This window comes from Teleopsis dalmanni, chromosome 1, assembly GCF_002237135.1.
Source record: "Teleopsis dalmanni isolate 2A chromosome 1, ASM223713v2, whole genome shotgun sequence".
In the NCBI taxonomy this organism is placed as follows: Eukaryota; Metazoa; Arthropoda; class Insecta; order Diptera; family Diopsidae; genus Teleopsis; species Teleopsis dalmanni.
Window position 1 is genome coordinate 54003424 of NC_051846.1, and position 18174 is coordinate 54021597.

The window sequence follows — 18174 nt, forward strand, 5'->3', positions numbered from 1 at the left end:
ATAAACTCTCGATCAAGACACATATTTTTCTTAGAAAAACTTTTTTATTTCATAAATAGGTTTAATATTTTATTTGAAGTACATACATATTGTACATTGACATATTATGTACTTTAAATTTAAAATTTACGTATCTTTTATAAAATGCAATATGAAGTTATTCCAACAAAAAACGTTTCGTCCCACTTTTGAGAATTTATTAAAAAGAAATACAATGAATACAAAAATTTATAGTGGGGCCCCCTAAATTCGGGGGCCCGAAAGCGTTGCTTCCAGTTGCTTCCCTGTAGTTACGCCACTGGATTCCGGTTACTTCGTCACTTTTTTCTTATTTACTTACTTACTTAAATGTCCATAATAACCCGTTGACGCGTTCTGGATTGACACAGCATTACTTTTCAGATGCCTCTGATTCGTGGTGCCCTCTTCAATCTTGTACTTCAAGCACAGTTATTGATCGCTCAACTTGAAATAGATGATAATGATTTAAATATAAGTTTCAAGTAATCGTTCTTAGTTGAAACATGTCCATACGCTGCAATAGTTTATATATATGACATTATTTATTCAGAATGTTAAAGTGAAAGTATATAATCAAAATGGTGTTAAAAACAAAAATGATCGATTATAATTTTCTCCACTGATATTACATTCCGATGGGGAAATAATTTGTCTGCAGACAAGTAATAAATAAATGAAATAAATAATATAATAATATTTAAAATTTAATGATTTATATAAACACTTATATATATGACAATAATTTTTTTTTTCCTTTATTTTATATAACCGCTTATAACAGCATTCGGATATCGGATTGAATCCATTTCCCCAATATCGCCATAACCACTTTCAACTGTAACAAAAGAGATCTGCTACTATATAGTTGCAAATTTCCACTGTGATGGGAGTCAGTTTACTGGTCATTTCAAATATTTTAACTCATTATCTCGATCTCTTAAAATATAGAGATAAATAAGTTATAAATATATAATTATAAATATTGTGATTATATTTTTTTTTTATTTTATTTTAATATATATAGTATATAATATTAATGATAGCATATAGCAACAATTAAATATATATATATTTAATAGAGAACATCTATTATTTAATAGAGGTTATTTCGAAATATCGATGCGCCTCATACATCGCGTCTAAACATATCATCATCATCCGTGACTATACAGTCCATGTAGAACTTAAGCCTGTTTAATAACTGTCTTCCATTCTTCTCTGTCTTTTGCTTTTGTTTTCCAATTTCTTATGTTAATTTCTTCTAAGTCCTACTGCACACTGTTTTTCATCGTTTTCTTGGCCGCCCTCTACTTCTGCTGGTTCTTTTTCGTTCTCATAAATCTTAAACTGTAATCTCATATCCAGCATTTTTATCACATGTCCAACTCGACTTAATCTCTGCTTCTTCATAAATTTGTTGTTCAGATAGCCGTTCTATCACGTAGTTGTATCTCATGCGACGTCTAAACATATTGCAAAGTTTAATAATTATTTTATTATTAAAATTCAAATTACACAACTGAAAATATAGTTAATATATTACTATACATATATATCGCATAATAATATATAATAATATTTAATAAAATAAGAAATACGAATTCTACTGGGAATTGTAGTCAAAACATAAGAATAATTATTCTATTCTATATCTATATTATTATATCTATATTATTCTATATATAGAATATAATTATTCTATATCTTTTTTATTGTTTATTTTTTATTATATTTATTTAAGAACTACATAAATGTTTCTTTTAAATAAATGTTTCGAATATATGTTAACCATATTATAAGTAAAACCCATATTATAAGTATATAATCTACACCACTGTAACATTTTTAATATTATTTACAAACACTTGATGATAATAGAAATAATATCTAAAAAATTTTTCTTTCTCTCAAAAAACAAAACAAATAAATAAACCCTCTTTCCGGAAAAGAGGAAAAGAGATCTGAAAGGCAAAGTCCATGCGCATACATTAACTTCAGAGAGGAAATAATTCACAGTTAATGTTTACTACCAACAAAAGTTACCCCTTAGAAGTAAATCAACTTCACTTATTATAAATGTGTACACTTGTATGTGTAAGTGTGTATATGTGTAGGAATATAATTTATTATATTGAAATCAGTTTTGATTGACAAATTGTAATGAATTACTGTGCATGATTGTTGCTTTCCGGCTATGTAAATTTGGACTAGAGACCACTTTACGAGTAAAGTTCTTTTTAAGAAAAGTAACTTCCGTACTTGTGATAAAATAAATATTATAACAAATTTCGAAATAATCTCTATCAGTTATTAGATATTCTCTATTCAATATATGTGTATAAAACTGTTGCTATATGATACATTTAAGTTATATATATATATATATATTTCACATGAAAAAAATAACCATAAACAAAAATAGAAGTGACTAGAAAAAGATTATTAAGAAGTCTAATGTTCGATCAGTAATTATTTTTCATAATTATTAACTTAAAAGGTTTTAAATAATAAACACCTTAATCATTATAACACTTTAATAGTGCTATTATAGCACTTATTAGATTACTAAAAAATCTAAAATATATGATGGTAAAATTTAAAAGTATCATAATTGGTGTTTGCATACAAATCCACAACCAATATTATTATAAACTCAAAATCACTTAAAGAAAATAAGGCTCCAAAATATGACTAAAATCTGAAAATAATTCAAATTAAACCAAAACTGTCGATCAAGAATCTTGTATGGCTTATACTATGATGATGTACTATGAACATATGTTCTACATAACTTCGAGAATTCAACAAATTTACGTCCCTTCTCTTGTACTCTTCATGTTGACCTTATTGGGCTTAAAATCTAGAGTAATATGTATCCATATTTGCTAACTATATATGAAACAACAATATATTATAACTCTAAAATAAATATGCATGAAGGTACTATGTACTATCAACACATGTTTTAAATAACTTTTCGGGAATTCAACAAATTTACATCCCTTCTTCATTATTTATACTGACCCAATGGTCTGTAATGAACCTATTCGCGGCCGTTGATAGCTGGGATAGCTCACTGTCCCCCAGGGTTGTTACAAGAATATTTCTTTGTAACCCTGAATCTTCTCGTAATATAAATTTCAAAGACCGACAATTTTTAGTTTAATTTATTTATTACTTACTTTTATTTTTACAATATATTTATGACTTATTAACTAACAAAATTAATCACAATTATAAATATTAAAAATAATATAATTCCTGAAATAGGAAAACCCGATTAGTGTTATGAAGGGTATCTAACGTTACCGACTTGGCAAAATTGGTAGACTGGGAATCAGCGTTACCGACCTTGCTACGTTGGTAGGTTGGAAATCAACGACTGGGCCACATTAAAAATTCAATATTAATAACATTTAATAACTTAATTTTATTGTGGCGATGTTGTTGTTAAATATAATTATAATAAAATCTAGAGTAGTTGCTGAAATTGTATCCATATTTGCTGACTATATTTATGAAACGACAGATAAATTATAGCTCTAAAATAATTATGCATAAAGGGGATTTTTAAGATCATATGATCCCAGAGACGATAGAGGATACATTTTAAAAAAGAAAGTAAGAACTTAATAATTTATAAAATGTATTAAATTTGCTGTGTGCTGTGCAAAACGCGATGGTTAATTTAGTTTCATATAGAATTTTGCTTGCTTGATCAACTTTAAAAATAAGATTAGTCTAATTTTTATTATCTGACATGCCTTAATATGGATAAGAAACATTTTAGCTACTTTCAAGGATGATTTTTGACCACTTTAGATCGCAAAGTGGTATAATGTTTATCTACTCTGTGTTCACAGTTACAGATATATCGTAGGCGTATACAGAGTAGATAACTTAAACAGATAAGCTGCATTTAAAATATATTTGCAACATCTGAATAATCAGGTTATCTACTATCACAAAATGTACTGCTCAATATATATTTTCTCTATGTTTTAATTTACAGCTATATTGGAGGTGATTACAAAATAGATAAGTTAAGCAAATAAGCTACCTTTGGAATATATTCGAAACATTTAAATCAGGGCAGTCCAAAATGAGATTTAATAGTCCCTCGTTGTAGCTGTGGAGGATATGAGAAAAGTGTTTTATTTCTGATTAATTATTATGCAGCACATACACAAAGTATGTTATATATGCTAGCGATTTACTTTATATAGAACTTCTAGTCAGCTGATAGAGCTTCTTTTAAAGAGCATCTTAGGTTTTATTAAAGATTCTCTTGCGGAGCGTCTTACGTTTTATGTGTTAGGATTATGTTATAAGATTTCGAAATAGCAACTAAATGGGCCACCATATGTCTAGGAATCTATATAATACCCGTGATAAGCTAATCAATAACCAATTCTAGCTATTTCAACCAACGTGTTTGTATTTATTCATAAATAGAAAAGAATAACATCAGCATTGAGTATTTAAATTTTGCTACATAAAATAATATACATATAAAAATAAAATCAAATTTTAATATATTAAAAAAATTTTAAAGTAAAAATAATAAATCCGGCTTCTTTACTCAAAATTATCAAAATTCATATCGTGTGTAGATAATATAAAATTAAAGGAATTCGAAAATGTTTGATTTTCCTAACGAAACTATAACAGCTCCGTATCTGCTAATATTGGGTATATTTGGCTTATTTTTATTTTTGGGAACACAGATTATACGTGGACTTTATTATGAGGGTATGAAACAAACAAATGAGAGCTATAATTCAGATGTGAATACCGTATGCATGTGTAAAGTCTGCAGTAAACTCAAATACCGCTGTTCCAAAATTATAGCTTAGCTCATTTTGAAGAAGGAAATTAGCTAGTACACATAAACCAGGTAGGTTGTGATATTTGCTTATATTATGGCTGTTTCAAATTGGTTTTTTTTTTTAAAAAACTTGAAATTAATTAAATTTAACAAAAAAAAACCTTTGAAAACATATATAGAAGCATTAACATACACGATGGTTTCTAGGATTAACCCGTAAAGTTCAAAAATGATTCGTAAAAGAAAAAGAAAAATGTTATGAGAGTGGATAATTTTCTATTCATAGCGAAAGGTCTCTGAAAAAGAAACGCAGTTAAAAATCTCTAATTATTCTCGCATGCAATCATGACATTTGTCTTCCTGTAAGAAACGATTTTTACGGAACGTAACAAACTTTAGGAGGAAAGATATTAATAAAATAGACAAATATATACCCAGGTTATGGCATAATTTAGACTGGTATTTATATTGAAATAGAGAAGAACCATATCACTAATGATTGGAAATGAGTAAACAAGAGACGAAACGTAATTTGTACTGATATAAAATTTATATATACTCTAATCATGTACTTATATTTTAGGTATTTAACTAATTATTTGGTATAAACATATTTTTGGAGATCAATACATTAGAAAAATGGATTAAATACATCGGGCAAGTATTTAATTCTATAACAGAATGAAATTTCATTTGAATTTGATTTGATATTGAAAATTTGAATGAAATTGCCTTTTTATTAAATGAATTGCCAATAAAATTAAAATTGTATTTATTCATTTCTGTATATAGTCCGTATAAACTATAAACTATTTAAGAAATTCGAATGTATTCTAAGACAACTGACAATAGATACTTGGCAATACTCGAAACAGCGTTGTATGGTCAGCTAAATTTTAATAAATTAAATAAATTTTTGTCCAAGTCTTTTCTTTGCTATTCGAATCTGTCAAACTTTTAAATAGTTTCTTTTTGTCATAAAGACGCATCACTCTTGACAAAAAAAAATTAACATTAAAACACTTTTTGTTATAAGTCTATTATTAATACTTAACTGGTATAGTAGCAGTTTGAATATAAGCAATAATTGATGAGGAAACTAAAGAGCTCATGCTAAAGTAACTGTTTCTGTCATACATGAGTAGATATACCAAAGCCCCATTCTCTAAGTTTACATCTAGTTATGTCTTTGCTAGCAAATCATGTGTGAGCGAATCATTGGAGTAGGCGAATATATAGAGGATAGAGGAATGTAGTCATTATCAGTATCTAGTTTTATGTATAAATTCAATATTCAATGTTTATTTGAAGCAATTATTTTTCATTCGCACGTTTATCAGAAACTGTATCTTTTCAATTGAAATCTTTAATATTTTGGTGAAGATCAAGTTTACAATTTAATCCATTAACTGCAGAACACTGTAATAGTTAACTAATAAAAATAATAGGATGATTATAGCAATATTTTTTTCATTTCATTCATTGCCTTTAAGTAAAAAAACTAAAACTATCGAAAGATCCAGTTATTGAGATTCATGTTTTTTTTTTAAAGTTAATAGGTTAATATATACTGCATTAGCATTACCAAGACGCACCAACAGCATCTGAAAATATATTCAAAAATATTTGAAATGTCTAACTATATAATAATTAAAGCTATACATGATTATCACGGGGAGTATAGCTTCTTCGACCTTAGAATGAAACCTGGTTGGAACAAGAGGACGATGTTCAAAGACAACATGGAGGTGAACAGTATTCATCCAAATTGTTTAACGCGCCTAGATTCATGGTACGGAATAGAGACAACTGGAAATTTTTTGTAGAAAGACTAACATCCCTATTCTAAATACTCCCAGAGAATAAGTATCCCTCTTCCGTCGTTATTCCATCGAATAGAACTCCCTTATTCTGGATTGCTTGGGAGAAAGCTGTTTTGGGAACAATAAAATTTTCAAATGTGTTTTATTGAATTCCCAAAAATTTAAAATATTTTATTTATTAATTGCAATTATCAATGTTTTAACTGACGTTTGAGTTCCTCTATTTCTAAGTATCGACCTAAATTAATTAAATATATAATTAGGATAAAAATGTCCTTCAAATAATTAACTGTTATAATAGTTTATGATGTGAGCAGATGGTACAAGAAAAACGATAGCTTCAATACCTGCGCATAATTACAAAAGATTGTTTTAACTTATTCAGGGAGTCCCATTCATTGTAGAATTTGGGTTCCTTTTATTATTCTATTGTTTTAAATAACAATAGTTAACGCTTTAATTTGTGGAAAAAACCCGTATGGATAAAAAAAAAATAAAAATATTATAAAATTATATTAGTAATTTTTTATTTTAATGATCAAAAATTTTCTAAATAATTTTGTGTTTTCAAGGGCATCAATGACGATGACTATAGATTATTGTCGAAATATCGGTGAAAATAAAATCTTAAAAACAACATTTTTGAAAAGTTAACACATTTAATAAAATATATTTAATTAAAAATTAAATATATTAAATTTATTATAATAATTTTATTAAAATATGTTCGAAAAATTGATCAACTCTTGTGGATAAAATAAAAAAATAAAAATTTAAAAATATTAATTCTATTATAATAATAATTTTATTATAATAATAATTTTATTATGATAATTTTATTAAAATATATTGAAAAATCTCATCATTATAAGTTACTTACATATTAAATTAAACTCTTTTTAACTCTCTTTTAACTTATCTCCTACAGAATTCGCTTGGGAAAAATTTTGCAAAATAGAGAAAAAAACTCCCATTCCCATGTGATTCAGAATAGGGGTGTTAGTTCTTAGATATGCAATCAATTTCTAACTGTATATTGGTTGGTTGCGGTGACAGTCCATTAGATAACGTCCATGTACCTCAATTAGCGATTTTTGCTGTTGTGCTACCACATTCATTGCAGAAACCCTAGTATAGAAGAGTGAAGACTAAATCCATCCCGTTTTAGGTAATATAATAGGTCTTTCCTCTACACCGATGAACAGTCTGATAAACTATCAAACTGTAAGTACTTTTGGAACATTATATAATAATAATAATACATTACAATCAGTGCAGCATCGATTTGGATTAAAACCTCATTCTCTCTCTAAAAAATTTCGGAATACTTTACACTAGATATAATGGATTTTTTTCTTTCAATCATCCTCTGAATGAGATCTCTGTATATGTCTCTAGTTACAATCCTATGAATTTCACATAAAGGAACAATACACATTATAGTTTTGTTTTTCTATTTTTGTGACGAAAACCTTTGATTAAATTGAATTTGTCATCGATTGTAAATATTATGAAACGTAATAAATTCGGTCAGATTAAGCTAGCTCTGCATAAGCCACATATAGATCTATTGGTCTGTAGTGATACCAGTTAATATTAAATTTTATCTAGATTTATGGTAGGTCATGAGCCACACTTATACCTATTGATCTGTAATGATACTAGATGATATTAAATCGTATGTAGATTTATAGTAAGTATCATGTAAGATGTCAACGCTTTTAGCGAATCTAAAAAGTACTTGAAGCCCCATCTCTGAAACAGCTTTCGCCTTTTTAAATCATGAAGCTCACAATTATTTGAAGCGTATTTTGACAATGTAGGAGATTAATTTAAAAGATATTTGATGTGATCGTAACTTTTGCCATTTTGCAGGTGTTTAAGCTAGCATTTCTCCATTACTCACCGGTTCATATTTTTTATCATAACGTAGATTTTTGAGAGGTTTCTGCATATAATATTCTTATTCAAAATCCAATCGAACATCTACTATTGCGTTTTCTTCCATACTTGACCTGGTATCTAATAGATATGCAACTGTCTATTTGCGGCTAATCCCTTTGTTGCTTTTTAGATTCTTAATACATTGTTGGAAGAAATGAGATACGAGGTAATTGGCTTTACCGCTGCTTGACTAAATTATGGTAAAATATATTTAAAATTTTATTTTTCACTAATTATTGATTTATTTGAACCAAAAAAACAAAAATATTTAATATATTCTGCAATTAACAAAGTTTATGACAAGGCAAAATACAGAAAGTAAAATAGGACTTGCAACTCATTTAGCGAATATTAAAGAAATTCTAATGAAATTTTAAGGAGCTCTTTCTACCATTTAATTAAATATATTTTTTTTTAATATATTAACATCAATGTCATAGTTTAGCTAACGTTCAAGCCAAATGTCATTTAAATGAATTCCGGAAATGGTAAAACATTTGCGTTTCTTTTTTTAAAATACTGAACTTAAATTTGCTGTGAGCACGAAATATTCAAATTTTTGTGCGTTTTATTTTTATAGTTTTTAATAAAGCCAAAAATGATTTGCTACAAATAACAATGAAATGGGGTTGAAATTTGATTTTTTGTACTTTATTGTTTTAAAAAAGTTTAATGCACACGCAAAACTCTATGAATCGTATAGAGTATAGTTTTTGAAAATGTTTTTTATGCTCGACATTAAAATGGTTTGAGTGAAATTGCTTTGCACAGCGAAAGCAATTTGAAATATTGACTTCATTTATTGTACTCAAGTCTTACGTTGTCGTATTTCTAGCAGCTCCTTGTATTGCTCTACCGACCCATCTTCGTGTTTCGACGTGAATGTTGACTTTGTAACAGTTTTGTCAGCCTCTTCTTTTTGGGAATCCCTTTTAGAACGCTTTGATTTCTTTATTTTGTCACGCACTCTTTTGCCTAAACGTGATTCAGCAAGCACTTTACTGACTTTGGAACTTTGTAAATACCGTGAGTGCCAAGACTGTAATATACACTTAGGTTATATATATGGTTTATAAATTATTTTACTAAAAGAATGCACTTACTTCTTCTGAACCTTTATCTCTTTCATCACCACTTGAATCAAGAGATATTATATCCATATCCTTTTGCTCATCCTTTGATTTGTCTACATCAACCGATTTACAATCATTTACAAATATCAGTTGCGGTTTTATATCCTCATCTAAATGTTCAATCATTTCGGTTTCTAAATCGCCACCCTCTATGGATATAATATCATCATTTTGATCATCTTCATCGGTATCAACATTTTCGATCTTACAACTTTTGCTTGACGATTTTGAATATTCTAATGATTCATTTGTTGTCTCTGCTGACTTCTCAGCAATGGATTCTTCATAATTTTGTTCACTTCTAACATCATTTTCTGTTAGACCATTATTTTTAGTAAGTTCTGGCTCCTCATCAGCGATGATTTGCACCTTGTCTGTGTCGATTTCGTCATCTACAACTGTTTGTAGATCCACGATAAGATTTGTATTCTGATTAATTGCTGTAGTAAGCTCTACTGACTGATCTTCAGTACAACTTAGAGTTTCTTTTACTGCAACTTGTTTAGGATTTTCAGTTTCACCTTCTGTAATTTCACCTTCTTCTATTTCAGCATCTACTTCATTTACTTTTTTGTTTATTTCTTGCTTCCCTTCATCATCATTATTAACGCGATTATCAGGTTTATCAGTTTCTAAATCGGAACTATCACTTATAAGCAATGTTTCTGGTTCAGCAACAATGGGAATTACATCAGGAGATATTGAACGTGAACGGCGTTCTTTCTTTAATTCACTATTACCAAATGATTTCTTTTCAAAAGATTTTCCATTGGTAGCATTTTCCTTTTCCTTTTCCACATTTTCCATTACTTGTGTTCTATAGTTACGTTTCAATTTGATTTTTGTGCTGGACCCCTGTGCTCTGCCATCAGTATTTTCAACATCATTCGCTACAGCGTTACCGTTGGATTTAGACTTTTTAGATGATGTTGCTGTAACCGATGAGCTATTTGAATGCTGAGAGTTGCTGGAACCACTTGATTTTCTTTTACGTTCAATACGATTAACTAACCGTTCATTGGATTTGCTTTTAGTAGCTTCAGTTTCAGACTCATCCTCGGAATTAACTTCGATTTTTGTAACGGGCTCTAAAGCTAACTGCGAACGTATTGCCCTTGCACGTGCTTGCAATTCTAACAATTCCAAGACACTGATTTGTCCTTGATCTATAAAAGAATTAAAACTTTTCATGTACTTTACTAAAACTTAATAAAGATATAAAATTTTGCATTAGAAGCCACAAATCTAAAATACTTAAAACCAAGCAAATAAGCTCACCAAAACGCTTTGCCTGATATATAATCATTATTTATTTTAAAGAGCTTATTTTCACCGCTTACTTTTAAAGCAAAAATGTTGGTTTAATAGAAAACCCTTTCAAATGACAGTTGTCATCCTAGATAACTGTCATATTTTTTAAAATTCAGAAGAGTTAATCTCAAAATTTTATATTGAATAAATATTTATATAAACTGTTAAAATTTTCATCAATCAAATTTGAAATTCTACTTACTCTCATTAGCTTCGGGTAATGTTTTTGTGGTCAAATTCCTAGTTCCTGTCGTTTTCTTTTTGACTGCAAATATTAGAACTTTATTAACTTCAAAATTTGATATAATATAAATTATCGTAATTCAAAATGTCGATTAGATACGCAAATCCCTGCCCTAAATTTGATGTTTTTCTTGATGGACGTGTTGCGGTGGAAAATGAGTTACAAGCTTTCACAAGAGCATGTCACGTCTACAATAAGGAAAATCGACGCAGAGGATATATAAAGCGACGCAAAACCAAGCGTCGTTACTACAAACTTGGTCTTGTTGCAGAAATAGAGACCGAAACTACCAATGATCAAATAGATAGTCTGCTTATGGTTGGTGTACGTACTTTTTATTTTGATGCATTCAGGAATAGGCCAGAGAATGTCCAACAAATGATTCAACGTACTAAGATTCAGATTGAACAATATAGGTTAGGTGAGACTGCCTCACTATTGGTAACAAGTTTAGCTATTACCATTAATGGTGAGAATTGTGTTACTGGACGTATGCGTAATAACTGCACTGATCACTTAAAACGTGGCGAAATAGTTAGCTTAACCTCTGACGAACGTTACAAATACTGCTCATATAGAGAAATCGCTTATGTTTCGAATTTATCATTTTACTTAAGCAGATTAAGTTTAAATGATGAAATACAAATTGGACCAAGTTTAAAAGGGCCAATTGTTAAAAAGTTGACTGAAACGATAGCAATACTAGTGGAGGTAGCAGGACCGCTACACTCTTATATGGATGTAGAGCTACCAAGTATTGCTTATACCCTGAGTGCTGATGAGATTCCACATATGTTTGCTGAAGATTTGGGTATTGCTATAAACGCCAATGTTAATTATATAGTTGTACCCAAATTACGTAACAAAAAATATTTAATGATCTTACGTTCTTATATACCCGAAGAATATGCCTTAAACATAATTGGCGTACTAGATTTCGAATACATAAGAGATAATATGTGTGATATCAGAGGTATATTAAAACAATTGGATTATCTTTGGATACCTGATATGTTCAGTATAAGTCATACTATGCAAAGATTTGTTTTTGATGAAGTAATTCCGATCGCTAAATCAATACGTAAACCAATTATCGGTACTATTCATATGGAACGTCGTATTGATTTCAATAACTTTGAAAATCACTACTTCTTGTGGAAGATAGATACCATATTTATAGAACGAAGTATTACTTGCAAAAAATATCCGCTAATAGTGAAAAAACTACTTCCTCTATATGATTATCGTAAGATAACTGTAGATAAGTGTTCTATTGTCAAAGAAATACTAACTGCATATGATACAGTTGTGAATTTCATAATACGCACTATATGCTCAGTGGAGTGTCAAGCTATTTTTGTGCACGCAACATGTGAACCAGCAGCTCTAGCTTTAGGTAGAGTTGAAATTTACTGTCCAGTTTTCGTTGTAATGCAAGTAGACGAAGCGGATCCATTTGATGTTAGCAGAAAACACAGTTTAGCTCGAGCTATACAACTACGACGAAACCTTCAACCGCTTTTGTATACGGAAGAAATGAACAAATGTGATTTTACTGCTGTGGAGTATGGCATAGACTATGCACGTAATAAGGACTTACTACATACAGGAGATTTCATAATAACAATCGAAGTTGCCAAATTACCTGAAGAAGAAGAAGAAGAGGAAATAGGAGAAGGAGAGGATGGTGTTATACTTCGTGCAACATTTTTGCCACCAATCAAGAAATACGAACAATTTAAATTTTCATAAAGCATTTATATATTATTATACTAACAAAATTTTGTGAGTGTAAAATTGATAATAGTTTTCGATTTCCAAAGTGAATGTTAAAGTGAAAATCTAATCAATTTTCTTAAACAAAATTTTGTGAGTGCAAAATTTAAAATAGTCTTTGATTTCCAAAGTAAATGTTAAAGTGAAAATGTAACTAATTTTCTAAATAAAAAAAATTCTAACAAAACAAAAATATTGTATGCTAACTATACAAATATTTATTAAGTAAAAGTATATTTTTATATACATAAATCTTAATAAAAAATTATTATTAAATTAAAATGGCATTTACCTGTAGATTTTGAATCATCAATTTCACTGTCAGAAGAAATTTCTTCTAATGATATATGTTCTATAATTACAAAGTATAATTATTCAAAAATTGTATGAATACTAAAAATAAATTGTTTGTACCTTCTTTATGCTCAACATCTGAATCACTTGATGATTCTGTATCAGTTGGACATTTACTTGCATTTATAATTGAGAGTAGACGCTTTGTAGATATGCACAGCAATTCATTAAGACATGCTTCTTCAATATCTTCCATACTTTTTTTCTATAATTTTAATAAATATTTTATAGTAAGACTTTAATTATTTTGATATTATTGTGATATACCTTTAAAAACTCCGGTGCTAAATTTGTTATTGTCTTAGGTTTTAGCGTTCCAAAAATTTGTTTTACCAATTCCAGTCGGTCATCAATAAAGTGCGCCATAGTATGTATAGTACGGTCTTCCTCTGTTTTTTCTTTTTTCACTTTAATGGGTTTCGGTATTTTTATCAATTTATTGCTAGTTTTCTTCTTGGAATTTTGCATGTTGCTTCTTTATACACTAAACTATAACTAAAATACAAATAACTTACACAAATGGTATTAAAATTCAACAAACATTGTCAGCTGATTTTGAAGTTAGTTTTAAGTTGAAAATAGGGTTGCCATCCCTAATAAAAATTAAAGAAAACATCTGAAAATGTTACGAATAACGTAATAAAACAATTTTGACACATCAAATAGGTTACGTTAAAAAAATGTTTCGAGATTGTATTAATATTAAGATTAGTTAAAAATTTAGCTTAGTTTTTTTCTGTCCTAATTAGAAATACACATATGTACTTTCTAATCAATACGAAATAAACACAAATATTTCTGTTATATAACAACGGTGTTATATTTATTTATCAACGAATATATACTAAATTATACTTTTTTAGATTTGATATATTTTAGTTTTAAAATGATTTCGCTCATGAATACATAAGCTGTTTTTCATGATTTAAAGTGAGAATAAAAAAAAATATTTCAGTTGTTATATTCGGTAAATAATCATACAAAATAACACTTCTCGGTAAATTAACAAAGTAAGTTTTAAATCGATTGTTTTCTTACCTGGATTTATTCATATTCAACTATATATTACTATTATATTTATTACTATATAAAATGTATAGTTTTAAAATTTTATACAGATATAGACAACTCAATTGTTTAAAGTTATTCAGTTTATAATATAATAAATAAAAAGCTTGTGTATATATATATATATATTTATATATTTACAAAAGATTTTATGTACTGATTACTTATTTTAAAAATTTGTATAAAATTAAAAAATTTATAAATTTAAATTATAAATTTGAAAAGCTATTGTTCGATTTTATTAAATGTGTTTATCAGTCAATTATTGGTAATTGACTGATTGTCATCGTTATGATTACTATCAAACATGATAAGTTATATATATTACGTTCATATTATCTAAAGAAATGCAGTAATATAAAATATTTTATTTAGTTCAAAAATAACAAATGGTTTAATGGTTTAACAAACAGTTTAATCATTTATTGCAACAAACGCAACACAAATAATATGCAGATGTACTGAAAATTTTGGTTATTCAGATTAGTTTGGTAAATACGTCACATAAGCTCGTTTTTTTTTTTAAGTTTTGTTTTTATAGTTAAACTCGTAAATGCAAATGCGAAACTATGCAACAATATATTGCTTCGCTTTAAGTAAATTACTGAGAATTGTTTCCTATATCGCTATACAATTATATCACATTTTGCAAATCATAATTTTGGCTATAAAATTTTTGTATGAATTCGAAAAGTAATATCAGTTTAATTTTTGGAAAACCAAATGAGCAGAAATACAAACAAAATTAAGATTGTTTTAATGCATGTTTTGCATTAAAAGTATGCTAAGAAGAAATTGTATATTATTATAACAAAATATATTTATTTCAACATAAAGCAAGCTTAAACAAAATAAAAAACTATATTACGTCACGGATGTCAGAAGCTTCATAAGAGTCCGCATTGTTGCAAATATTATAACAACCCTGTTAAATGAAAGCAGCTGATTGCGCGTTTCATACAAAATATATAAAGTTAAAAATTTTTTATTTGTGCAATACTTTTCTATATAAGAAATTTAAAGGTAAACAAATTTAACTTATTTTGCTTTAAGTATTAAATAATATTTGTATGCGTTATATCAACAATTACGTGTATATTTTATCAGTAATCAAAAACTAGATTTTAACTGTGGTTTTGACAAAATGACTGTCAGATAACTTTCAGTCAGCGATCGACTGTCAAATCGGCTGCAGTTGGTCGTGGTTGCCGCGTATGTATTTTCATCGTGAGTAAATAAAAAAAAAAGAAAGAAATGTAATTTTTTGTAATATTCTATAGTGCTCACGATAATAATGTTAAAGTAATCGAAACTCCTGACTATAAAAACTCGATAATTTATTTTTTTCGGCTAAAATTGGCTTTTCGTAAAATATACAAAAAAAAAAAAATCAAAAGTTTTGTTAAATAATGGGAGGCACTTCAAACGGCAGCACTTCACTCGATATACAATTGAACGGGAGCACAAGCAGTCTACTTCCAAAAGACACACGTAAAGATGAAGATCCCACGTTATACTTTAAGAAAATTGCTAGTGCCTTTTTCTATGGCATGGCATCATTCATGATAACAGTAGTAAATAAGACAGTGTTGACGTCCTATCATTTTCCATCGTTCCTATTTTTAAGTGTAGGCCAACTGACGGCAAGTGTTGTCGTGCTTGGCTTAGGAAAACGCTTAAAATTTATATCATATCCACCGTTAGCTCGAAACACATTTATGAAAATATTTCCTTTGCCATTAATATTTCTTGGAAATATGATGTTCGGTTTAGGAGGAACACAAGCACTCAGTTTGCCTATGTTTGCTGCATTACGACGCTTCTCGATATTGATGACAATGTTGCTGGAGTTGAAAATTCTTAGTATAAGACCAACTACTGCTGTGCAGATAAGTGTCTATGCCATGATTGGAGGTGCATTACTCGCAGCATCTGATGATTTATCTTTCAATATGAAAGGCTACACTTTTGTTATGATAACAAATGCTTTTACTGCTGCAAATGGTGTATTTGTTAAAAAGAAGTTGGATACATCAGAAATTGGCAAAAATGGACTTATGTATTATAATTCATTGTTTATGCTTTTGCCAGCATTTATAGTCACAATTTTTACTGGAGATTTAAAGAGTTCTATGGCATTTGCTAGCTGGAACGATCCTTTCTTTTTGGTACAATTCTTGATGAGTTGTTTTATGGGCTTCATTTTATCGTACAGCACCATTATATGCACGCAGTACAATTCAGCGTTGACTACGACAATTGTTGGTTGTCTAAAGAATATCTGTGTAACATATTTGGGTATGTTTATCGGTGGAGATTATGTATTCTCGTGGCTAAATTGCATTGGCATAAATATAAGTGTCTTCGCTAGTCTTTTATATACATACGTCACGTTCAGACGAAAACAAACTCCTGACAAGGAACAACTAATACCGACAACGAAAGGAGAAGCTGTATAACACAAATTCATATTCAAAAAAAAAATGAATGAATAAAATTTGACAAAATTAACTTAATTATTTTGTTTAGTTATAATGTTTAAACGTTTTAACATAAGTCTGTATAAGTATAATTAATTATTTTATTTATTAGTGTTTCGAAGTAGTTAAAAATGTGCATTATCATGTACTATAAAATGCAATGAATTTACTTATTTTTGTATTATTAATTATTTACTCTACAAAAAAAAATGTACCAAAGCCATATATTTATATATATATGAATGTGTATATATCAATGTATATACTTATGTTTATTTAAAAAAATGATGTAAAATATTTTATGTACGAAAACAATGTCCTCTTCATTTATTTCCATTTTATAATTGCAAATACATAATTTTTAATGTGTCATAATACTACAATTTTTAAAGTAGCAATTTAAGTAAATATTAAAATAGTTTCAAACAATTTGCTGATAATAAAAATAGTTTAATGTAAATGTATGTATATTGTTATATGCGCGTTTTTATTGTACATATAGATTATATATATTTCGAGATGTATTAATACTGAAATAGTTTTAATGATAATTTCTTTAGCTTCTAAAGCTTAATATTATAAATAAATAATTTTATATATATTAATTTGGTGGTTTCATTAATAAAAAAATGTGAATTTTCTGTCAGAATAGAAAAATGTGCCTAAATTGTAGTTCATTAATATATATAATGAATCCATTTATATTCTCGTTGTTGTTGTTATAGCAGACAGATGATGTTTTTTTAGGTCCCAGATGAAAGTCGTGGACGGTAGTTGGTTGTTGGTACAAGTGTCTACAGATCATAGTAATACAAGCTACGTTTTGAATACACTGTAATCAGAGCTAATGATGTTAGTGTGGAGGCATCTTAATTTTTATTAACGTCATTGAAGTCATTGAAGTTCTTTATAATGTGTGGGCAGAGATGATGATATCAAATTAAATATTTAGTTCTGGTCTCGATTTGTGTCTTAGCTTTTTGTTTATTACAAGCTAACGCCTTGACAAAAACCCTATACAACAAACTCTTTTCAGAATGTACAATTAAAAGCACTAACTCGCAAAAGAGTCAAGACGATATTTGTTATATCAAGCAAAAATTCTATAACGAATGCTGCATATAAAATACATTGTAAATAAGGAAAGGTCTTGTCACAATATCTTTTATTATATTGAGACTCTATTGTATTT

General features: G+C 28.3%; 2 protein-coding genes and 1 long non-coding RNA gene across 3 annotated transcripts; 2 read left to right on the forward strand and 1 right to left on the reverse strand.

The window, feature by feature from the left end:
* The first annotated feature begins 4580 nt into the window (after positions 1–4580).
* LOC119672182 lies at positions 4581–5477 on the forward strand. Its single transcript, XR_005251872.1, has 3 exons — positions 4581–4918; positions 5057–5376; positions 5433–5477. It is a non-coding gene; the product is annotated as an uncharacterized LOC119672182 (long non-coding RNA).
* Positions 5478–9239: 3762 nt separating this feature from the next.
* LOC119667778 lies at positions 9240–13984 on the reverse strand. The gene is made up of 6 exons (XM_038077090.1): positions 13702–13984; positions 13495–13639; positions 13373–13432; positions 11263–11325; positions 9720–10915; positions 9240–9655 (listed from the first exon to the last, which is right to left on the reverse strand). Exons 1-6 carry the CDS (start codon positions 13900–13902, stop codon positions 9425–9427), a joined length of 1896 nt encoding a protein of 631 aa, XP_037933018.1. The 5' UTR covers positions 13903–13984; the 3' UTR covers positions 9240–9424.
* Positions 13985–15384: 1400 nt separating this feature from the next.
* LOC119672258 (UDP-sugar transporter UST74c-like) lies at positions 15385–17196 on the forward strand. The gene is made up of 2 exons (XM_038083268.1): positions 15385–15729; positions 15783–17196. Exon 2 carries the CDS (start codon positions 15912–15914, stop codon positions 16959–16961), a length of 1050 nt encoding a protein of 349 aa, XP_037939196.1. The 5' UTR covers positions 15385–15729; positions 15783–15911; the 3' UTR covers positions 16962–17196.
* The last annotated feature ends 978 nt before the right edge of the window (positions 17197–18174 follow it).

What these genes read in the sequence shown, in the direction of transcription:
- LOC119672258 (XM_038083268.1), top strand. Translation starts at nt 15,912, where the DNA reads ATGGGAGGCACTTCAAACGGCAGCACTTCACTCGATATACAATTGAAC.
- LOC119667778 (XM_038077090.1), bottom strand. Translation starts at nt 13,902, where the DNA reads ATGCAAAATTCCAAGAAGAAAACTAGCAATAAATTGATAAAAATACCG. An exon ending in AGATGTTGAGCATAAAGAAG is followed by an intron (nt 13,433 to 13,494) that starts GTACAAACAATT and finishes TTGTAATTATAG; the next exon opens with AACATATATCATTAGAAGAA. An exon ending in TGATGATTCAAAATCTACAG is followed by an intron (nt 11,326 to 13,372) that starts GTAAATGCCATT and finishes TAATATTTGCAG; the next exon opens with TCAAAAAGAAAACGACAGGA.